This window comes from Ceratotherium simum, chromosome 32 (assembly GCF_057802395.1).
Source record: "Ceratotherium simum simum isolate JZ-2026a chromosome 32, ASM5780239v1, whole genome shotgun sequence".
Lineage (NCBI taxonomy): Eukaryota > Metazoa > Chordata > Mammalia > Perissodactyla > Rhinocerotidae > Ceratotherium > Ceratotherium simum.
The window spans coordinates 28,302,275-28,326,643 of record NC_141931.1 but is presented as its reverse complement, the minus strand read 5'-3'; the positions used below and the strand labels follow the sequence as shown (position 1 = coordinate 28,326,643).

Genomic DNA, 24,369 nt, shown 5'->3' with positions numbered 1-24,369 from the left:
TGATTTGAGAATTAAAAATTCTCAAAAAAAAATACTAGAAAAGTGAATTCAGCAGCATACTAAACAATTTATGCCGTGAAGAAGTGGGATTCCTTCACAGAATGCCAGGCTTGTTCAACACACAAAAATTAGTAAATGAAATACACCTTATTAACAGGATGAAGGAAAAACCACATGATTATCTCAATTCATGTGGAAAAAGCACTTGACAAAACTCAACACCCTTTCATGAGAAAAAACCCTTAACAAACTAGAAATAGAAAGAATCTTCCGAAACATAATGAAATCCATGCATGAAAAAAACACAACTAACATCATACTCAATGGTGAAAGACTAAAAGCATTTCCCCTTAAAATAAATAAAATGAAAAATTTGTCTTTTTGCCACTCATAGTCAGCATAGTATTGAAAGTTCCAGTTATAGTAGTAAGACAATAAAGAGAAATAATATGCATTCAAAATGGGAAGGAAGAAGAAAAATTGTCTCTGTTCCAAGATGACATGATCTTATGTGTAGAAAACCCTAAAAATCAAGCAACAAACAGTTGGAACTAATAAACAATCTCAGCAAAGGTGCAGGATACAAAATCAACACACAGAACAATCAATTACATTTCTATACACTAAAAATGAACAATGTATAGCATGATAGAGAATACTATAGCATGATAAAGAATAAAATACTTTGGAATAAATTAACCAAGTAGGCAAAAGACTTGTATAATCAACATTACAAAGTTATATGAAGAAATTTTAAAATATGCAAATATATGCAAAGACAATCACATTTATAAATGAAAGATAATATTAGTATGGCAAAACTAACTTAAGTGATTTACATATTCAATGGAATCTTTATATGTATCCCAACAGCCAGGTATAGCTCCTCTCTTCATACAGTAGATCACCTGAACCCCCATGTATTGACCCTATTAAGATAAACCAGGTTAGAAGTTCCAAGAATCACTCACCATCAGTGAGCAGGTTGTCCAGAAGAGGGTGGTCCCAGTGACTACTTCAACTTGGGGATGTTGAGGATTTGCCCCATGATCTCAGTTATAGAGACTACAAATTGATGAAACTGGGATAAAGAATATGCTAGTTGATATTCCACGGCCTGACCTTCCCCTGCGCCCTCTTTGATGGTGAATGGTGTTTGAATTTCACCTGCAAAATTTTTTTATTTAGTCAGCTCTCTAATTACACAACCTCTCTGCCATCTGTCCCACTGAAGTCATTCATTCAAATGGCAGGTGTCCAGTCAGAATATTGTTATATATTAATAGCCACATACACTCAAGGGGAACTAGAGTGTTACTAGTACCAGTTTGAGGTTACCTATTTCTCCTTTTTGAGGAATTCAGCATTTTCCAATGGAATGAGCTAGTGTCTAACCATAACCCTATTTTAATCTTTGCTTTGGTCACACTGCACTCTGAGTATTAGCTTCTGAATAAACATAGGAAGGAAGCACTTGTTGGGATGAGGTCCTAATATGAAGAACATTAAACTTATTATAGTGTTGATATATATATATTGAATCTGTCTGGATTAATATTAAAATCAATTCCATTTTTCTGTACTCCTTCACAGACCTGAGTCATGGTCAGTTTTCCGTGCTTTGGGAAGGGATAGTGGTTGTTATTTTCACTAGTTTCTGAAATTAAAGAAATTTCAAAGTTTCTATTCTCTTCATTTTCTAGAGAATTATAATATGTGTAGAGAGATTTGCTCCTAGTTAGCAATATTGATAAATGGGTTTCCAACATCAAATATAGACCATAGATATTTTGTCTGCCTTATAAATAATCAATATCAGTTAACTATTTGCAAGAGTTAGAATAGTATTAGGTATAATTTCTAATACAATAGAATAGGTAGAATTTCTGATTACAGCTATAATGAAGATAAAGAAGTTAATTCAATTTCCTGAACTACAGCCTCTGAGAGAGAACAGATGTGGATTTGGGCGAACTAGTGGAAAGCTTCTCTGCCATTCTCATTGTCAGTGCCAAGGTCACAGACACACAGCTTGTACCAACTAAGCAAAGGACCCCCACCCACCCCCTACACCCCAGTGCTATGGAACCCTGTTCTGAATTGGTAAGATTTGGACCTCAGCCCAACCAGCGTTTCCTTCCTTTGTTTATTCAGAACCTAATACTCAGAATGTAATATCATGGGAACAAAGTTTAGATCAGGGAATGCTCAGACAGTAGCGCACTGCAATGGAGATGTTAGATTCCTTAGAAAGAGAGATGCACATGATTGTTATTTTAAGGATGACATCATCTTGAGCCTACTATGTTACTCACTTCTCTGTACACTCCCTTCATTGTCTTTATAATGTTCATCAAGTTGATAATTCCTCCTCAGGATATGTAGACATCATCCTTGTTCATGTTAGACAGTGCAAGCTTCTCAGTGTTCCGATGTACTCAACGTCTGAGAATTCTACTTGTACCTACACTGCACGAGGTAACTACTCCCATGTTTACTCCTTAGAACTGCTTCATCTCTGAAATCTTAACTTTAACACATTCCATCCTGATAAATTCTCTTCCTCTGTGGTTCCTACTACACCTCAATCCAGCAAGTGATTGATTCATCAAGAACTGTAATCACAGAGTCTTTTTTTCTCCTTTTCATCCTTTCAGTTCCTATAGAAGTTTATATATTCAAATTAGCTTAGGTAATAAATTAAGTTGAAGTTAAATCAGATTCCATTCATTCTCTCTACGTTTCTCCTTTAAATAGATTGGTGCTGGGTGAGGCCCGTTGCCTCTTTTTCCTGTTAGTCTGTCCTTGTACCAATCATACAGGTGATAGGTGAGACAAGGGTCACTCAAATAGGAGGAGAAAATGCACCAATGCCTGCCAAAGTAGACTGCTCAGATCAGTTTCCCTTGTAATAAAAAATGATGCTTTTACCATTTTCCAGGCCATGCTACAATACTGGTAGTAGCCGCCCATGAATAAGTAAAAACTCTGACCTCAGGTAGACATCTCTTCAAGGCATCTTGGAAGGGCCCAATGGACAGCTTTCAACCCTGCCAACTGAGCAGAGCTGTCTGTCTCATCCAAGTCAAAGATGTGCTAGAGGCAGGTAGAATGCCACCACTGGCCTCTGAGCTCCATTCTGTTTAATGATGTCACCTCCATCATCCCAAGGGGCTCCTCATTTTGCCAAGAGGTCAGGCTGAAGGGTCACCTCCACCTCCCCCATGGTCACAGGTGAGGGGCTGAGCTTGGAGGAAGTCATCCGCCTTGAGACTGTCCCTGTCCTGAAGGATTTATTGTCATTTGATCAGGAAAGCTCCATGTCTGGGCCCAGCTGCCCACGTAAAGTGTCTCTTACCCATTCCAGAAAGAAATGTGAGTTCTCAGGCCACTAACTAGACCTCAGGAAATCCAAGAGCCTAGCAGGCTCAGGTATCTATTTTTCTAAGGTGTGTCCTGCAATGTGTCTTTTGGCAGCTGTTTGGTCCTAAAACCCCTGGCAGTCCTAAGGGCCATGCTTGGTTTTTAAACTCCAAAAGGCATAGGCATAATGGTGGTAGCCAGGGATACATAAGGTTAACCAAGGAATATGACCAATTTGGCAGGCCTTTGAATCTTGGAAGGCGCAGTGGCCTAGTCCCTATTTTGTAAACAACTTTTGAGAGACTTAGGGTCTTGGGTCACCTGTTCTAAAGCAAGGCCTCACAAAAAAATATCACTTGTGTAATGTCAAAATGTGGTATTATTTAACTGTTTCAATCCTAGTGGCAGAGGTTGAGTGACACAGCAGTGCTACTGAGGTACCCACAGGAAGCTGGTAGATAGTTGATTGAGTGCCTTCATACCTAAGGTCAAAGCAGATATAGGTATGCAGTAAAACATGGTAGCCAAATCCATGCCAGTAAGGTAGTCATCAGGGTCCTTCAGATGTCTTTGATGACTTCAGTAATATTTGACAGAACAACCACAGTTAAGTTACAATAGTAAGCTGTGAGTTACCAACCAATTTTATCTGTCTTTAAAAATGGCCATAGGGGCTGTTAAATGGAGAATTATTGTTTGAATTATAACATTTCCAACAAACAGATCTTTAATAATGGGACATGGTTACCCTGTACCTTGTCTCAGATGCCTTTGGAGAGTATTAACAATTTTTCCTAGAGGATGCAATTCCACAGGCTCCCATTTTATGTGTCCCAATAGCAATGACAGCTATTTGGTCTTATTCCAGATGAGAACATGACACGTGAAAGTTTCCATGGGTTCTGAGGGGAATACCAAAGTGACCTGTGAGAAAAAAACACAGCCCGTAGACTGCCATTATCTTCTGGTCAGAACAAGAGAGCCAGCAAAGGATGGAGTGAGGGGGCACGCACTTGCCTTAGCATATATTTCTGTAGATGGAAAGTGAAGCCGAGTATCTGAGGGGTACTGTAAATATTAAACCAATTTGGTGTTTTCTGGTGACTCAGGGGTCTTGAGGATTTGTGAGCTTGTTTTGTAGGAGACAGAGAATGCCTTCAGGGAGGTTGCAATCACTGGATGGCTGATCACCAGATGGCCAGCCTTCAGCAGCTATTGAAGCCTAGAAGTCAGATTGCCCAGAGGTTTATCAGGAGTGATCACTTTGTTTCCCTGAAGCCCCTCATGCCAAGCCCCTTAGCGCTATAAAATCTCCCTGCTTTCTGTTCTAGAGGAGGTGGATTTGAGCAAACCCAGGCTCCCCCCTACTCGTTTTGGCCAATTCGAGTAAATCTTTCTCATCTCCAAGCACCGATGTCTCAGTGTTTGGCTTGCTGGGCATCAGGCACACGAACTTGAGATTAAGATGTTCGGTATCTAAAGTTCTTGAAAGAGACTAATTTTAAGCCTGAATTGACTAAATCACTGAATTTGCTGGTTAAATCTGAGTTGGCCTGATTCTGCTTTCCACTGTGGAGCAGAAGTGAAGGCTCATGAAGGATGGTCAGGGAGAAGAAGGAGCCAAGAGCAGTAGCCATGCATAAAACGAGTGGGATTGAAGTTTGAAAGTTATATAGCAAATTATATGAGTGAAACCTAAATATTTGTACATATGGCTTAACAGTGAAAGCAAACACCAAAAAGCCTTAGAGGTAAAATAATTTTTACTGGGAAAATAGCAGCGAATAACCTCTTTAACAGGGACTTCATCAGAATATACTGTTGTCATTGGCTTTGGTAAATAAAGAGAAATCAAGTAGATTCTAAAAGCAATCACTAATTTAAATAAAATTTCATAGCTGTTGTGTCTAATCTCCTGTTTATTTCATCTATTGAGATTTCCCTCTTTTTATTTAAATGATTCATTTTCCATAATACTTTCAACTATTTTTCTCCCATCTGTCTTCTCTTACTTACTTGGTTTCCTTCTCCTTTCATAAATGTTTGTCCCTTCTTAATTCCTTTGAAAGTGCTAAACCAAATTATTTTCATGTCATGCTGAAGTGACTCTATTGTTTTTATTTCTTCTTGTGTGATTTTTTTTTCCTATTTGTTCAGTCTGTTGGTTCTTCTTCACAGTGGTAGATTTCATTGTTTTATTCATTATTTTTGATTTGAGAAATGGTCTTGTTCCTGTACGCCTTGTGGTTTTGTGGTAACTCTTTGATTCCAGGTCTTGGGTTTGGATTCAGTATTATTGCACCCTTCGTTCTGAAAGTCAGATTTCCTGACATTGATTCCAAATAGACCAATATTGGTATAACCCTTTGGCCTTTTACTTGGAGATCTTATCTCAATCTTTGTAATGGATTCCATGATTTTTCAACTCCTTTGTGATAGAAATAGCAATTTCCATGGACTCTTCCTGTGAGCACTGTTTTTGACAGCTTCAGTTCCACAGAATACAATGCAGAAATTATCGACCAGCTAGGAATTTTGCCCCCTTGGCTCGGGTCTACAACTACAAGACTGTTCTTGCAGTCTACTCTGGGCATAGGTGCCATTCACAGACCATGTCATCTCAGGCTTCATGTCTGAACCTTCCTATAGGCCCAGGGAATATCTGCTCCTTACCTTTGTGCTACTGCAATCCAGTATGGAATGAAATCTTTACTTTGCTGGGCAGGTTATGAACAAACCTGCAGAGATAAGCAGGTCAACTCAGAGAGGTGAACAGTCCCTTGAAGTCTGATTCCACTTTCCTTATGAAGGAAATACTCTCAGACACCATTTTCCACAGAATGACTCCACATGACCCCATGTGAGTAAGCCTGGTAACCTGTTAACCTAGCTCCCTAAGATGTAAGTGATTACCAGAGAATGACCTCATCTGATGTCCAGTTCACCTTCAAGGACCTAAGAACTATCAGAAATTCTGACTTATTGACTACGTGAGTATCTGATCCTTTAAGAGTTATGTCATGAGACAGTCACAAAATCTGACTCTTAACAGGTCTTCAAATAACTTTTTTAAATTAATGAGTAAACTATTAGAAGGAATAAAAATTGGAACATACTTTTTAAAATTTTTTTCAGTAGCTTTAGTTTTTAGAGTAGTTTTGGATTCACAGAAAAATTACACATAAATACAGAGTTCCCATACTGTCCCCCAGTCCCCAGTTTTCCCTATTATTAGCATCCTGCCTTTACTGTGGGACATCTGTGACAACTAATGAGCCAATATTGATATATTATAATTAACTAATGTCCATGGTTTACATTAGGGTTTACTCTGTGTTGTACAGCTCTATGAATACTGAAAAATATGTATTGATGTGTATCCTCCATTACTATCTAAATACAGAAAAGTGTCATCATCCTGAAAATCCTCTGTGCTCCATTTATCCATCCTTCCCTTTCTCTCTTCCTCCAAACCCTCGGAACTTTGATCTTTTGCTGTTTCCATAGTTTTCCATTTCCGGAATGTCATACCGTTGGAATTGTACAGTATGTAGACTATCAAGGTAGGCTTTTTTCACTTAGCATTATGCAGTGAAGCTTCTTCCAAGCCTTTTCATTTGATAGTTCATTTCTTCTTATCACTGAATAAGATTCTACTGTATGGGTAAAATATAGTATCCATATTCAATGAACCTCTATACTACCTCTCATTTGGTAATTATTAAACGCTGTTATGAACATCTGTGTGAAGGTTTTTGGGTGGACAGAAGTTTTCAACTTACTCAGATAAATGCCAAGGACTTCAATTGTGGGACCATATGGTAATAATATGTTTAATATTATAAGAAACGGCCAAACTATCTTCCAAAGTGACTGTACCATTTTGCATTCCCATCAGTTATGAAAGAGAGTTCCTGTTGCCCCACATCCTTGCCACCATTTGGTCTTGTCACTGTTTTGGATTTTGGCCATTCTAACAGATGTGAATTGGTATCTCATTTTTTTTAATTTGAAATTGTATGATGACAAATGATGATGATACTTTTCATATGCTCATTTGCCGTCTGTATGTCTTCTTTGGTGAAGTGTCTGTTCAGATCTTCACTCATTTTTAAATTGAATTTTTTACTTTCTTACGATAGAGATTTAAGAGTTCTTTGTATATTTTGGATACTGATCTCTTTATCAGATGTATGTTTTGCAAATATTTTCTGCCAGTCTGTGGCTTGTCTTTTCATTGTCTTTATGGTATCTTTGGCAGAGTTGAATTTTTTTTATTTTAATGAAGTCTAATGATTTTTTCTTACATGGATTGAGTATTTGGTGTTGTGTCTAAAAAGTCATCACCATGCCCAAGATCATCTAGATTTTCACATGTGTTATCTTGTAGAGTTATACAGTATTGCATTTTACACATAGGTCTATGAGTCATTTTGAGTTAACTTTTGTGAAAGCTGTAAGGTCTGAGTCTAGATTCACTTTTTCCATGTGGATAGCTTGTTGTTCCAGCGCCATTTGTTGAAAAGACTATTCTTTCTCTGTTGGATTGCCTTTGTTCTTTTGTCAAATATCAGTTAACTCAATTTATGTGGCTCTGTGTCTGGGCTCCCTATTCTGTCCCATTGATCAACTTGTCTGTACTTTCACCAATACCACACTATCTTGATTGCTGTAGCTTTCTTGTAAGCCTTGAAATTGAGGACTGTCAGTCCCCTAACTTTGTTGCTCTCCTGCTCCCATTGAGTTGTGATTCTCTGTATCCAACTGTCTCTCCAATTTTGGGGTCTGCAGTTTTCCTTGTCACTTCAATTTTCTGATGGATCTAAAGAGAGTTGTTGATTCTTAATTTATTTTTTTTCTTGTTATGAGGAAGGAAGTGTTGACTTCCAAGTTCTTTATCTATGTGACCAGAAACCAGAAGTCTAGCTTTTTCAATATTATTAAAATTTAGCCCTCTTTTGTGAACAGTTCTGAATTGGTTAGACAATGTAGATTCTTGAGCCTTTGCATCTTCTCCTTTTCTTTTTCCTGCCTGAAGCAGATCTATGGAGTTTACTTGGCTACCTTTGTCATATACACTGATCTTCCCAAGGGAGCAACTCTTTAAGAATAATCTTAACCAATTTACTAAAAAAATGTCCAAGGAGCCATTATAAAAAATAAAAGGGGTACTATTGCAGTCTACCAAAAAGATTCAATGCCAATAATTATTAACTAGGTCTTAATAATGTATGGATATGCTACAGTCATAGAAACGTGAACTAACATCTGAGAATATATATGACCTCCTCTAATTTAAAGGATGAATCATTTTAGGAAAGACTGTGGGTTGCACAGCTTGTTGGTTAGGTCCCAGCTGAAGAACATGGCTGTAGAAAGCCCAGTGTTTAAGAGAGCTGAATGTGGTCATGAGAGGAAGCAATAGTTGCAGGTATAGGTGTTAGAAAGTGTACCCAGCTCCTGAACAAATGTCAGTCTCAAAGTTCTTAGATTGTCCCTGTTTGGTCCATGATTGTCCCAAATTTTAAGAAAGAGGTCTGAGATAAAAATTTGGTTCCTTAGGACTACATGATTGAGTTTGTACTGCTAAAAATTGTAATAAAGATTTTTTTAAAAAAGGTTCCTAAAAGTTAACAAATGTAGTAAACATTGTGCTATTTTGCATGCATATATTTCCAATGGTGTTAAAAATTTAGGAGGATTAGAATTACCAAATGTATTCAACATATTAATATTGGCTTTACAGAAAATATTTAATGGCTTAGGAATATTTTGTGTTTTGCATTTGTGAGTGTGCCTTGCTTGTGTTTGAAACATTTAAAAGGATCAAGTATATTAAATTAATATTTTTTTGAACCTGAGAAAATTTGATAAACATGGAGTTAATGTTCAGGGTGATTTGATCAGTCATTTGTTTCTTTGAATTCCTGCCCAACTACAACCCAGGAAGCTCATTACTCTTACCTGAGCACACATTGAAGTCTAGACCTGACTCAGCTCTGGCTGTTTTATGTGCAGATCCCACTCCAGAAATGTCTATAAAATTGTTGTTATCATATCCCATCTCCCACCCACCCCAAATTCTAGGCAAATCAGTTTTTGGCTCTCATGAGTTAGAAGGAAAGAAAATACACAAAAGAGAGACTGGAGCAGGTAAGAGTCTTCAAGGGAAAAAATCTTTAATTTTCAAAGAAAGTGACAAAAATTGAGTGCCTTTCTTTCTTGACCTGTGAACCTAAGTTTAGCTGAGTATGAGTTGCTAACCAGCATGGATGGAACGTATGCTGCCCTGTCCAATCCCCAACATCTCAGACTGTTCCTGCCTCATTATCCATACTCAGGATTTCTGGTAGAAGTCAGAACAGGTTTCACGTCAATATTCATCAGAAAATGGATACTCGGGGTGGTCAGCAGCCCTAAAATGAGAGAGAAAAATGAATAAATGGGTTCAATGATTCTGTTTCTAAGGTGATATAGAAGTGATTTCTATGGAGCTGTCATTAGGGTAAAGTTAAACATTTTATTTCCTGACAGGTTGTGGCGTCTGCGTTTCTTTCACAAACATGACTTTATAACAATTTTTTGTAAAAAAAATAATGGTTAAATTATTCAAATGGCATTCCCTGCCCAGAACTTAATACATAGAACATACAGTCAAATATTCAAATATGTTCCTCTCCCTAGCTACATCGGTCAATAAAGCAACAAGATAGACTTTCCTGTCTTATTTCAAATTCTCAGTGGAAGAAGAGACTGATTTTGCCTTGTTTTGCACAGGACAAGTCCAGCCACATGCTCAGCACTAATAAATACTTTAGGGTGATATAGGTTACTGAAATGGAAGTGAAAGGTTCACTTCCATTTTTTAAATTTATTAACTAGTTACTAACTGCCTACCACATACCACATATTGAGTTAGATGCAGAAATAGAAATAATGTCATGTAAACATTGAGTCCCATCTCCAAGGAGTTTACTGTAAGGTAGGGAGATCTCTATTCAGTAATAACCCAAAATAGAAAGTGATATAAAAATGATTGCTTCTTATTAAAATATCTAATTTATTGAAAGAATGACTGATTGATTACCACTCTTTCTTGCTGCATTATTTCCCTATCTTATTCTTCATTTGTCTCTATATTCATAAATATATTAGCAAGGATAATAATATATCTGCCAAGTTTTGAGTATTCACAACTTGCCATTATGCTGATCCCTTTCCATACATTTTCACATTTATTACTATTATGAATTAAAATTCTCACAGGCAAAAGTAATGTGCATTCTTCTGTTTCCCTCATTTAAAATGAAGGTCTTTTCTCAAAATTCCAGAACGTTCAAGCATGAAGGAATAGTAAAGATCATTTGGTGGCTGTAAATTCTTTCCAACAGTGGTGTTTTTGCCTCCACACTCTTCCTTTGGTTTTAATCTCTCTTCTTGAAAACATTGTCCTCTGCATTGAGATCTCAATATTTCAGAAAATCTAAACCAAGAATTCCTATTGACCCCACAAGGCCAGGCTTTGTGGAGGGAAATGCAGTATTTGGGTCCTGAATAAACATGCAGTGAAAAGGAAGAGAGAGATTTGGAATCTTATGAAGGAAACAAACTTGGCAGGATCTCATGAAGATTTCATATGGGGGTGATGGACATTTCAGGCATGGACAACAAGCTTGATGGAGAAGCCTTTAATCTGATAAAGAATTGAGAAGATGGGAGAAGAAGATGATAAACACAGTTTTGGAAATATTGAATTAGGCTACACTGGTGACATCCACAGTGTATCCCCACTGGACTATTGTTGAAATGGAAAGCCTATATTGAAGCTGTAGATTCAGCAATGATATTGAGCTTCTTGGAAAGTTCCACGGAGTGATGAGTGCAGGACGTATATGTGTAAGTCCAAGCTGACACCGGTCCACACACCCTGTTTTTGTGTCAGTGAACAAAGCTCTGGAGTGAGTCTGGGATAAGATTCCAGAAAGCTCCTGTCTCATCCCTGACTCAAACTGGACTCTGTCTTCCTGGTATTGAGGTAAATTTTAACAATCATCATACAGTCATTGTCAGAAAATAAACTGAGGCAAACATATTTACCAAAGTCACTTACTTTTTAAAAAGAACATATCGAAGATTTCGGTTTAGGCCATCTAGGACTTTCATGTCCTCTAAAGTCAACTGGAATTCAAAAACCTATCACAAAAGTAGAAAGATTTTTATGATTTTTAGATTGCATAATTGCCAATCTGGAAAATCCAAGCAAATCAGACTGAATGGTGCAGAGGCAATATTCAAAATGTCTTAGAAGTTTCCAAAAGTTTTTAAAGACATCAAGCAAAATACTCAAGTGGTGATAAATATCAGGCAGAAATTAAATAGAAATCCACCCCTAGATATAATATATTGAAATTACACAAGACTAAAGACAAAAAGGAGATCTTTAAAAGAGATGAGGGAACAAAGCTGACATTATTCAAAGAGATAGGGTAGTGTACCTATCTAGAGATAAATTTTAAAAATAAATAATATAATTTAGTAACTTTGACGAACACAGATGGATTTCCATATGCCATCAATGAACAGTTAGAATGTGAAAAAAAATTTTTTTCAAGATAATTAAACCAATGATTGTCCAAATAATAATGATGTCATGTTCAAAGGACACAGTAAATGACTTAAAGAGGATGTCACTGTCTAAATGTGGGACACTAAGGATCAAAAAGAATGATGGTAATGGCTAAAATGTTTAACCAAACAAATACATAGAAATAATCCAAGATACTGATATGTAGAAAAGATGGATAGATATATCAGTAGATAGATAGGTAGATGATAGATAAATAGATAGATGGATTGGTAGATAGAGAGAGAGAGAGAGAGAGAGATAGACATATAGATAGATGATAGATAGATAGAGGATAGATAGCAGGCAAAATGTCAACAATTTCACAATTCTTGAAGCTAAGCAAGGCATTTGTTGCATTATTCTTTCAATTTTTCTGCACACTTGAAAATCTTCAAAATAAAAAGTTAGGAAAAAGTAACAAAAAGGATATAAAACTTACTAGTTAACTGTCCATAAACCTAACAAAAGCATTATGTAAATTTCTTTGTGGAAAAAGTTATGAGATTTTTTAAAATACATAAAGAACACCTAAGTAATTAAAAATACATACCATAAACATGGAATGGAAATCTCAATATTGCAAACAAGTGAATTTTCTCCAAATTGATCTATACCTTCAATGCAATATGAAACAAAGAGTTACACTCCTATTTTTTGTAGAAGTTGATATGTGATACCATATCTGATGTAAAAGAACAACTAGTCAAGAATAGTGAAGACATTCTTAAAGAAGAAAAAGGAATGAAGAAAAAATTTTACCATTCTGAAAAGAAGACTTATTTTCTGCTAAAAGATGACATTGCAGAAAATTAAGTAGTTGAATAGAAGAGAGAGCACAGAAATGGACTGATAAACATTTGATATATGACAGAGATGACAATGAAAATCTATGGAAAAATACGGACATTTGGATTTCCATTTAAACATATACATATTTGGGTCCATTTTCACATCATATTAAAAAATCAACTTGAAGTGTATTAAAGACTCAAATTTGAATGGAAAGACAAAAACTCTTTTACAAGATTCTCTACCCTTTGAATCTGGCCTGTCCTGTAACTTTTACTGGATAATAAAATTTGCCAGAAGCACTGGTGAGTCCATCCTGAGCCTAGACGTGAAAAGGCTTTGAGAGTATCCACTCGCTGCCTTGTGAACATGCCACTGTGATGAGATGAAGAACAGGCAGGTTGGCTATAGTCTAGCCAACTATACAAAAATTATATGGAACAGAGTTTATACACCTCTGATAACAGCCAAATCAACCCCGAAAGGACAGCTGCCTGGTTGCTCTGCATTTAACAGCAAATACATGAGAGAACCCAGCCAAGACCAGAACTGCTTTGTTGATCCCAGGCTAATTGTCAAACCACAGAATCATGGGTTACATAAATGGCTTCTGTAGGAAAACTCTAAATTGGATAGTTTCTTATGCAGTTATATCTAGTAGTAAAATAATGGTATCATACACATAAAAAAAGACAGACAACTAAATGACAATGGACAAAGACTTGAAAAGGCACTTTACAAAAGTGGAAACTCAAAAGAGAATAAACATTTGAAAATGAAAATATATTAGTATTCAAGGAAATGTAAACTAAAACCACAGTGATTTGGAGATTCAAGATCACTGCTACAGTCTGAATGTTTGTGGGCCCCCAAAATTATACACTGGAAACCTAACTCTCACTGTGATGGTATTAGACAGTGGGGCCCTTCAGCAGTGATTAGGTCATGACAGTGGAGCCCTCTTGAATGGATTAATGCCCCCATAAAAGAGACCTGAGAGAGCTCCCTTGCCCATTCTACCTTGTTAAGATACAATGAGAAGTGTGAGAACCCGAAGAGAGTCCTCAGCCAACCATGCTGGCACTCTGATCTCAGACTTCCAGCCTCTAGAACTGTCAGAAATAAGTATCTGTTGTTCAAGCCACCCAGTCTGTGATATTTTGTTATAGCATCCCAAATGGACTAAGAAAATCACATAATCCAATTCCCTCATTTTAAAATGGAGGAATGAGATTTACTTGCACAGGGCTACAGAGTACTTTGCAGAATTCACGCTGGTACTAAAACCTCTGTTTTCTTTCTAATCTGAATTCTATCCAGCCACGCAGCCTCTCCTGAGCCATAGTAGGAGAAAACCAGTGGGAATACATTGTCATACACCCATGGGAAATAACAGGTAACTCATCTGTGCCCAAAGATGTCCTGAGAGCCTACAATGAAGAACACATGTGAAGGATATTCTCTAGAAGTCCTATGCCCACAGCCTCATTCATCACCTGCATGTTCTCTTTGATCCGCTTCTCATTGTAACTCTTGACCAGGACCACCACCCCACGCTGTAGCTGGTAGCGAAGGGCAATCAGTGCTGGAGTTCGCTCATACTTTTTTGCCATGGCACAAAGAACTGGATCATCCAAGAGAACCGGGGAGCTCTGGTCTACCCTGGAAGGAAATCAGAAATGCTGAAAACCTGAGATTCTGTATTCAGTTTGTTACAACCCTTCCCAAACAGACCAAGTAGGTCCACTCTAGACCAGTGTTTCTCAAAAGGTGGTCCCTGGACCATAAGCATTGCTATCATCTGGGATCTTGTTAGGAAGACAAATTCCATGGCTTCACCCAGGACCACCTGATTCAGAAACTCAGGTGTGGCACCTAGCAATATCTGTGTTTACAAATCCCTCCAGGTCATTTTGATGCATGCTTAAGTTCAGACCAATGCTGTCAAACTCATGGATTTTTTTCTCATTTATTTCTCAGTGGCTATTTTTCTTCTCTGATTATAGCCCTCAAGGTAAGAACAAGAGTATGAAAGGAGAAAAGAGAAAGGAAAAGAATGGGATAGTTTTTATTTTAACTTTTCTATGATATTGATAAAAATTGAGTAGTCCCAAAATGAGAACTATTCATTTTATCATTAATTATAGAGTGCAATATTTCTATAGAAGTTTACAAAAATGTTTCAGATTGTAATTGTTTCTATCATGGTAAATCTGGGAGTTATATATTACATATGATTATCCCAACTTCGGATATAAAGAAAGTGAAACTTAAAAATTCCATTACTAGAAACGTGTTAATGAGTTAATAAATATCAAAATCACAACTTAAGCTTATATCTTTTGTCTCAAATTTTGGATTACATGTATATTTTAGTTCAGGCATTTGTTAGTGATTAATCTACAACCAGACACATATAATGTAAAAGTATTGACTGGGTGATGATATTATAAAGAAGGATTTTTTCTGTCCCTCTTTTCTTTCCCCAAGCCCATTGAGAGTTAATTCCAAAAACTGAGTATGATATGATTAAAAATATTTCATCAAAAATGGAGTTTTAGGTAAACTCTTTGTTGTCTTCATTACCATCCTTTTACACGTTGCGTTCCCAAAGCACCATAGACAACTAGAACAATATCTTTCGACTTGCAGAAATCCAACAGTTTGCTCTGGTTGAGATAAGGATGACATTCTACCTGTAGAATGCCAAGATAGAAAAATGTCAGATCATATGAAATGGCAATATTAATATGAAAGAGAAAGGTTAAAAGTAAAAAAGCTGAACAGAAAGCTGTTTAATATTAAATTTAAACTGGAAATATTAACATTAAGTAAAGATTTTTTGTAATAAATACTATCTCTCTCTTCCCAGAAAGGGTAAAAAAAGAAAATGATGTTCCTGAGAACAAGCAACTCTAGGGACCAGATCGTGGTTACACAACATCATTGTACACTCCAAGGAGACATGGCTCATTCCAGATCTGGGATGGGAAGAGAACTGTTTGAGCCTTGGACATCAAATTGTGCCAGAAAGCAAGAAATTCCTCAAAGACTCATGAGGGGACGTCTAAAGGACAAAAGAACCAGTGTGATGGGATCCCACTGGTGACATTGGGTAGATTTGAGCATCAAAGGGAAAAAGGACTAAAAGCAACAATTACACATAGATTAAGTAAAAATCCATGAGTCCATAGTGATGAGAGAGAGAACAAAAACCTTTATTCCCACTGATGGTGAGTATTACTGTAACTGCTTTGTCAGAACATTGATAATTAAAGGGAAAGAATTAAGCTTTCGCGCAGCTTTATAGGGAAAATTGTAGTTTATCCTGACTTGGTGAGGTAATTTTCTGTTTACAATAAAACATTAGGCAAGAAAATTAAAAAGAGAGTTTAAAATTGAAAATAAGTATTTACAAATCCCAATGAAATAACTAATTTAGTGTAAAATCATCGATGGCTACTCAAACATTATGTGAAAATTTGGGGGGAACATGCCTTTCCCTGATGACAATTATCACCCAACAGATTTCTAGGCAGTTTCAAAGGGAAAAATACACATTTATGAAGAAAAGACTTGGCTACCACTAGCTTAACCAAGGAAACAAAACTAATATCTCTCATGGTGGGATAACTTCATGACAGGTTCATAATGGAGTGTGATTTGAGGGACACAGCCTACAAAGGGCATTTTCTTGCCAAAAATATTTAATCTTAATGTAATAAGGCATTCAGATCTAACTTTTAATTTACAGAAACTGGGACTAGAGAAGCCAGTTAATTAACATCACAAGATAACAATGAGATAAATCTCAAATATTCGACATGAAACTATCTGGAGGTCATGGTAAAAAAATGGGTTGAGTGACCATTCTAGATTAAGAGAGCTTAATAAACGTGCATCAAAGTAATAAGTGAACCACCATCAGCTTCTGATTACAGAAGATCTATGAAAGACATTGGGAAAACCATACTGAAGATTGAATATGGATTGGGCACTAAACCATAAGCTTTCTGAGGTCCATGGGGGTGAATAGTCATTTCTACAGCTTATTTTGAAGAGGGCCAGGAAAATATTACATATATGTATGCAGATAGATTCATGTACATATACATATATTTGGCATGTGAAAAATTTTGGATATAGGAGGGAAATATGGATGTCCTCTATCATCCTCTTAACTTTTCTGAATGGCTGAAATTTTCATAATAAATGTTTGGAGTAAAACTAATGCTAGAATCACATGAATTTTTTAATATTTATAATTGAAAATCAATAACGCTATATCACTATATGTCAAATTCTTGAATTTTATAAGCTATACATTCCAATCAAAGACACTTACTCCTTGACTACAAGTTATACTTTGAGGACATTAAGGTAAATAAAATAAGACATTCACAGAAGGACAAGGACTACATGATACCAGTTATATGAGGAACCTGAAATACTCAAACTCACAAAATCAAAGAGTAGAATGGTGGTCACCAGTGTCTGGCAGGAGGGAGAAATTGGGAGTTGCTAATTGTGGGCATGATGTCTCAATTATGCAACATGAATAAGTTCTAAAGATCTATTGTATAACATTGTCTCCATAGTTAACAATATTGTATTGTATACTTTAAAATTTGTTAAGAGGGTAGATCTCATAAAAATAAAAATAGAACAAAAAAAAGTAAGTGCACAGAACCAGACACAGAATAAGGTGTCTAAACAGTTAATTTCAGCGTGGAAATCAATGAGGAAAACCAGACTAAGATTGAGTAATTCAACAAGTCTGCTCTATGTTCCTGCTAAATGTTCCTGTGTGTGGATTTCCTTGATTTCATCTACCATTAGTATCTCCATAAACCAGTAACTTCATCCCTCTAGCCTGGATGACTTTCATAGTTTCCAGTTAATTTTTCTTCTATCCATGCTTCCTACTCAAAGACCCCTGAACGCAGAGATAACAAGATGAAGGATTCAGGCATACAAACCACACACAAACCCCTAACACCTACTTCATCTTATTTTCACTCTTTCCTTACTTATTGCTAGTTCGACTTTTCATGGCCTTCCTTTCTGTACACAATTCTCTCCAAATCACTGTCACCCATCTCATCTCTGGGTATCCTTTACAGCTCAGAGCAATGTCACCTTCCCCCTAAAGTGTGGTAACTATTCCAGCCCTCTGTCACCTCTTTTACATTCCCTAAATTCTTACACACAATTTAGCAGAAAGGTCTCACAACTTTTTTCACTAAGACTTTACAAAACAGAGATATAATTATGGATTCTATTCACACCATTTTAGATGGAAGCTCTGCTCTCTACGGTCTCCTGTTCCGTGAAGGTAAGATGAACAGGAGGGGGGTCCAAATAGAATCTGACAGTAGTTCAAGGAGAAGGAGATGAAAAACAGAAAGGAGACGAGGCCAAGGGGGCTCACCTGGTTGCAAACGGGCTTGTACTTGAGCCCTGGCTTGTTCAGGATCTTCTCCAGCTGCCTGCGGTTAAAGTTGGACACCCCGATGGACTTGGTCAGTCCTGCATCCTTACACTTCTCCATGGCCTGGGGAGGAAGGGTTGTAAAGAATCATTTGTGCAGTTGGCTATAGATCAAGAATAAATGCCAGAAAAATCTGTTAAAAGGAACAACTGTCAAGAAATGAGAATGAAGCCAATTGGCATGATTACGAAGAAGAGAAAAAGTAGTAAAGTCAACAGGGAAAGAATGTAGTGACAGCAAGAACAAGAATTACTGTCCGCTCCTTAGAAAAATGTGAAAGAGTATTACACATTGAAGAAAAGAGATGCCTATCCTCACTGTCCCCAATTCTTCTCCTCTGTTCCTCTCTATAAACATGTCAGTAATGATTTCCTCCACACCAATATAGCATACCATCTCTTTAAAAGTTGATGAATTGCTGAATAAGAAGGTACACAACCCATTCTCACAAGTGGAAGACATGAACTAGATTTCCCTTCTTCTGTCTTTCTCCTCTGAGCTCTCTCCTTCAAGCACTCACCTCCCACGTGGCACAGAGATCCACTGCGTCAATTATTACTTTTCCATGTTCATCTTCCGGAAGAAGTTCCACCCCAGGCTGGAATAGAAGCAGTCATTTTACTAATGTCAAAAAATTATTTCTCCACACTTAGCCAGGCTTTCAGGTACATCTAGGGCCAGGACACCAAACGTTCATGAGGTAGGTGGTGTAACATTGCAGATAGCACTCTTTGCAAAGTGATTTGCATATTAAGTTGTAAGCAATGTCTTTAGGACACAAGCTTCCTGTAATCTCTTACATTTATGTGTTTTAATAAATACCATTTTCCTAAGTCCTAATTGGGACTCATAGTGACTTATGTTACCTTTCTTTGCCCCCAATTCTTTCCTCTTGCAAAAGCTTCCCTTGACTGGGAATGACAGTAAGTGACATGGCCTTATTTCCAGAATACCTATTGCAATCTTGACCCAGGCTAGCCCATCAGAGTTCCTTATCCCTCTGAACATTTGATGGTCCAAGGACAGGCACATGAATCACACAGGGTCAACTGAGGTTCTCTTCAAGATTATTATGGATGCTGGAAGATCCAGAGACGCTCTCAAGTGTTAATGACCAGGAGCCTTGAACAACCCCAAGGCCATATTTGCCACCAAGAGAAAATATTGTGACAAAAATAAAGTTAACCAACAGTAATGCAAAGAAAAGGAGACATTTCTGAAGACTGTTCCAAATCCTTAAGTCTGTCCATGGCTTGGACTTCCTATTGACATAGACCAAAAAACTCTTCGCAAAGGAGGGCTTGAGTAGCTTTTTATAACTCAAATCAAGAATTCTACATAACACAGTCCTTAATAGCTAAGTACACTCTACAAAATTCCATTGTGAAGGTACTCCCAACAGTGTAGGCAAGGTCTCACAAGTCCCCATGAATTCTGCTAGTTTTATAGCCACGCAGAGGGAGCACCACCAAATCTGCTCTCAACTTGAAATGGTAAGAGAGGTGTTCAACTCATTCAGTGTAAGGCAGTTTGATTGCTCACCACAGCTGCATGAAACTCTGTGTTTGTGATATCGTAAGAGACTCAGGAGTCATAGTCAGAACTGTGTGTTGAACCTGCCAATTTTTATTTCCGCAAGTTTTTGTGGCAGAGGATTTGAGATTGTTGAACTGTTTTCTCTTGGAGGAATGGAAAGAAATTTAAGGGTTCAAAAGAAGTCATTAAAAAGATAATCAGGCATTACTGTTTCGGGGATTCTTCTCTATTGTAAGAATCCCTACATCCTTCTGACAAAAATCTGAATTCAACCATCCATACAAGTTGATAGACATTCTAACACAAAAAGTAAAATAGGTGTGACCCCACAAATTGCCAACCTTCAGAGCAGTCGGAAAATGAATAATATAGAGATCAACATAGTCCAGTTGAAGATTTTTCAGAGAGTTTTCCAAGGCTGGTTGGACCAAGTCTGGTCGAAGGAAAGTGATCCAAAGCTGCAGAGGATAAAGAACGGAAGTCGTGTTGGATTATTACTTCAGTCGGTTTTGTTTTTCTTCTTTCATCTAATAATTAGACACCTTTCTAATGGTTGGAAACTGGTGAATACTGAGGAAAAATGTTTTTTTCCTTATTGCATTCCCGTTTGATCTGACTTGCCCATAGATACTTTGTTATTTATTTGGATTTGTCATCGGAACATCTACTATCAATGGAAGGAAATAATCCAGGAGATAAAACATGCTATCAAATAATAACCATGTCCATTATCTGAATCAAGTTTGATGGAGTTTACAAAGCAGTTCACAAACATAGCCTAATTCTGGCAAATGTTCAATCCTTTGGGGAATAAGTACTATCCTTTTTGTTTATATAACTATAGGGAGAAAGTACTTTGAGCATATTAATATGTGCTGGACACAATTCAAGTCACTTTAGCTATATCTTGTTTAATACACAAAGTACATTTTATATTGCTTTCTCATATTGATGGAGGTGAGAATTGAGATGTAAAATGTTAAGAAATTGTAGGAAATCACTCAGATAATAAGGAAAGCTATAATCTGATCACAGTTCTGTCTGATCCAATAGTCCATGCTAAATCACACTGATATCATCTGCGGATCAGAAAAGTAAATTGACTTTACTTTCAAATCATAAAATTTGAACAAAGCAATGGTCAGAAAGCTATTACCTTTTTTTGATAGTAGATTTAATACATGAATATGTGTGTAGAAAGTTGTACCAATAAGCACAATTCACCAAACAACTACTGGTCCTATCATACAATTGTCATCTCGACACAATCATGATCACACAAGGGCACACACACACACCATATACACAGCACCTTTGAAGTGTAGAATATGTCTTCTCTCTTCACAGTACCATCTTCTATTTTGCTTCGAATGGCCTGTCCAACCTCTTTTTCATTATTGTACCAATGAGCAGAATCAATATGGCGGAACCCAGCATCTATAGCTAATTTGGTGGCCTCCAGAGCTTTGCTCTTAGGAACCTAGATGAGCAACCAAAGGTAGTAGTTGGATATCCACATGGTTGAGAGATAGCTATGACACAAACTTTCACCTTCCCAAGAATCAACTTTTCCTCATCTTAAGTTAGTTCTGCATGTGTGGTGATGAACCCACGGCAGTTTGCTTGGGTCTTTCCTGGTAAGTAATAAAAGTTGAGCATCCCAGGACCCCTTCAATCCCAGGTGATCACTGGTTGATCATTAGCATCAGAGGTCCCCATGACCACCCCAAGGTTCAGTGGTTTACTAAAAGAACTCACAGGACTCAGCATATAGTTATAGTCATGGATATAATTTATATTGTCAGAAGTTACAAAGTAAAATCAACAAAGGGAAAAGATACATGAAACGAAGTCTCAAGAGACAAATTGAAAGCTTTGAAGAGTCCTCTACCAGTGTAGTCACACAGATCATACTAAATAAAAATTACATAGAAATAAATAAAATACATATTTGTACACCAACGCATTGGTGTACAATGTGATGTTTTCATATATGTATACATTGTGAAATGATTACCACAATTAAGCTAATTAATATATCCATCACATCACATAGCTAAATTTTGTGTGTGTGTGGTGAGAACACTTAACATCTCCTCTCTTAGCAAATCTCAAGAATATAATACATTGTTATTAGTATAGTCACCATGCAGTACATTAGTTCTCCAGAACTAATTCATCTTATAATTGAAAGTTTGTACACTTTGACCAAAATCTCCCCATTTTTCCCCTTGCCCCCTCTCCCACAATTCCTCTAGTCTGTACTTCTATGAGTTTGACATTTTTAGGCTCCATATATAAGTGGGAACTTGCAGTATTTGTCTTTCTGTGTCTGGCTTATTTCACTTAGTATAATGTCCTCCAGGTTCATCCTTGTGGTTGCAAATGGCACGATTTCCTTGTTTTAAGGCTGAATAATATTCCATTTCTTTCTAAGTCATTCAGAAACTTTCTTTTTCCACTGATATTGTGAGGAATTAGATCATTGGTCTAACTGCCTGCTGCTAGCCATGCTCTTTCCTTTGTTGTGGAGGCACTCAAAGGTTTACTGAAGCTGAAGTTTCAGGAGTATCCTTGACCCTTCCCTTTCTTTCATCTAACCTTGTCCAACAAAATAAACAATTCTTGCCACCTGTCTCTAAACTATCTCTTTGAATATCTCCTTCTTTTTTATAGATGAGAAAGTGAGACTCACAGTTTAAGTACTACTCCCTTGTCATACAACTAAATACTCCAAAGACAAAATTGGAACGCAAACTTCTGGCATCCAGCCTACTGACTTGTCCACTTTGCTCCTTCTTCTGTCCAAGGTCCAATACTACCTATCTACTTCAATCGAAAGTAATAACAAAGACCAAGAATTGAAACCTTCCCCTGGAAGTCTGTAGCTTATACCCTCAAATGAAATTATATTTTCCATTCAGGATAAATTCCCAATCAGTAGGAGAAGTACAAGGGAAACCACAGGTGGAGTATATATTGCCCGGCACTCAGCAGGCTACCCCACAGCAGAATAGCAACTCTTTCCCTTCATTTTTCATTCACCTCATCTCCAGGACCTTTTACCACAAATATTTCTCTGGATCATGTCTTCTTGGTGGGAGGAAATATTTCTTGAATTGCAGAAATAGACTGAGAAACCACTCCCATGCAATCACTCTCAAAGCAAGGCAGCTAATAGTCAGTGTTCTTGACTGCTGAGTTTCATCTCTTTTGCCAACCTGAGAAATAGATGGAAACTAGAGGAAACCAAGAATAATCTGTAGGTGACCACATGGTCAGACCCCGATGCAGAGTGAACTCCTCCTATTTTGTTTCTTTGTATAAGGAATGGTTCTATCCTGGTTGCAAGAACCAAGTGAACCTCCCAGAGTCACACAAGAACTCAATGACTTGACAACCCAAATCAGCTTCCACTCATACTAGGTTGATTTCCTTTCGAATTCTCAACCCCAAGACCATCAATGTTACCTCTTCAGTTGCATAGGTGCCAAATCCCAGTACAGGAATAAAGTGGCCATCATTTAGTTCTACACGCCAACGTTTGGGATCCATTGTCTGTGTCTCCTCTTTCTAAGCAGACTCTGTTTTTTTCTTCTACCTTCACAGGTTATGTGAATAACAGGAAGGCAACACCCAAGTCCACTGTCCAACTGTCAGCAAGTGGATTGTAGGAGGAGCACGGATAAAGCAGTAACCCACGGAGTGAGAAGAGAATTGGAGCCAGTTAACTTGTTTGTTATCAAAGTGTAATCGTAATGAATTATTATGTAGTGACAAAAAATCATTAATTTCTTGCCAAAGTAATATTTTATTCAGGATTCACATATAGTAGTAAATTGTTATGAGAGATTTTCTGGGTATTTATTGACCATATGTTAGTCTAGAAACCTCCAGATACCAATCTCTTTTTTGATTTTGCCATGATGAAGCCCCTTCTTGATCATACATAATTTGAAAAAATTAACTATCTTACACCGTACATACAAACACATACAATTTCAGGGAATGATTAATGAACACTTTTCAAAAAGGTTACCCTCAAGAAAAATTTAAAACCACATTGAAACAAAATTTGACTTTTTGCCTTTCTCATAACCAAAATTATTTTTATTTCTTTTTTCTTTGATTTGTTAAAAGATTATACAATCCTAACAAGGGTGCAATCATGAAAAGGGTGCCGAAAAAGACATTCTGGCAAGGTGATTATTGGAGTATTAATTATTAACAGATTTTGATATCATTGGCAGTATGCAAACAGAATCTTAGAGTGTTTATATCTTTCACCCAGTTATATAACTTTTAGAGAACCATCATGACGTAACTACCAAAAAAACTGATGAATATTTTATATAATTTATTTTTTACTTAGTATTCATGCAAAAGAAAACTAGAAACAACTTAAATTACAATAAACTTGGGAAGAGTTAGGGAAATTATGATGTATTGATACAATGGAATATTATGAAGCCATTTAAAATCGAACACATAAAGTGATGTCAGCAAAATGGTGGACTAGGAAGCTCTGAGTTCTCCCATGGAAACAGAAGGAAACAACCATAAA

General features: G+C 37.0%; 1 protein-coding gene across 1 annotated transcript; it reads right to left on the bottom strand.

Moving 5' to 3' along the window:
* Nucleotides 1-9,736: 9,736 nt before the first annotated feature.
* LOC101405402 (aldo-keto reductase family 1 member C23-like protein) lies at nucleotides 9,737-23,360 on the bottom strand. Its single transcript, XM_004425401.3, has 9 exons — nucleotides 23,277-23,360; nucleotides 21,118-21,285; nucleotides 20,147-20,263; nucleotides 18,790-18,867; nucleotides 18,210-18,332; nucleotides 15,365-15,474; nucleotides 14,275-14,440; nucleotides 11,474-11,556; nucleotides 9,737-9,779 (listed from the first exon to the last, which is right to left on the bottom strand). The coding sequence occupies exons 1-9, from the start codon at nucleotides 23,358-23,360 to the stop codon at nucleotides 9,737-9,739; spliced, it is 972 nt and encodes a 323-aa protein (XP_004425458.1).
* Nucleotides 23,361-24,369: the final 1,009 nt, after the last annotated feature.

Bases quoted from the DNA above. Each gene is read 5' to 3' on its own strand.
- LOC101405402 (XM_004425401.3), bottom strand. From the start codon at position 23,360: ATGGATCCCAAACGTTGGCGTGTAGAACTAAATGATGGCCACTTTATT. The intron at 20,264-21,117 runs GTGCTGTGTATA...TATCCTCTGCAG, and splicing joins ACATATTCTACACTTCAAAG to CTTTGGATCACTTTCCTTCG. The intron at 11,557-14,274 runs GTGATGAATGAG...CTTTTGTGATAG, and splicing joins GGATCAAAGAGAACATGCAG to GTTTTTGAATTCCAGTTGAC.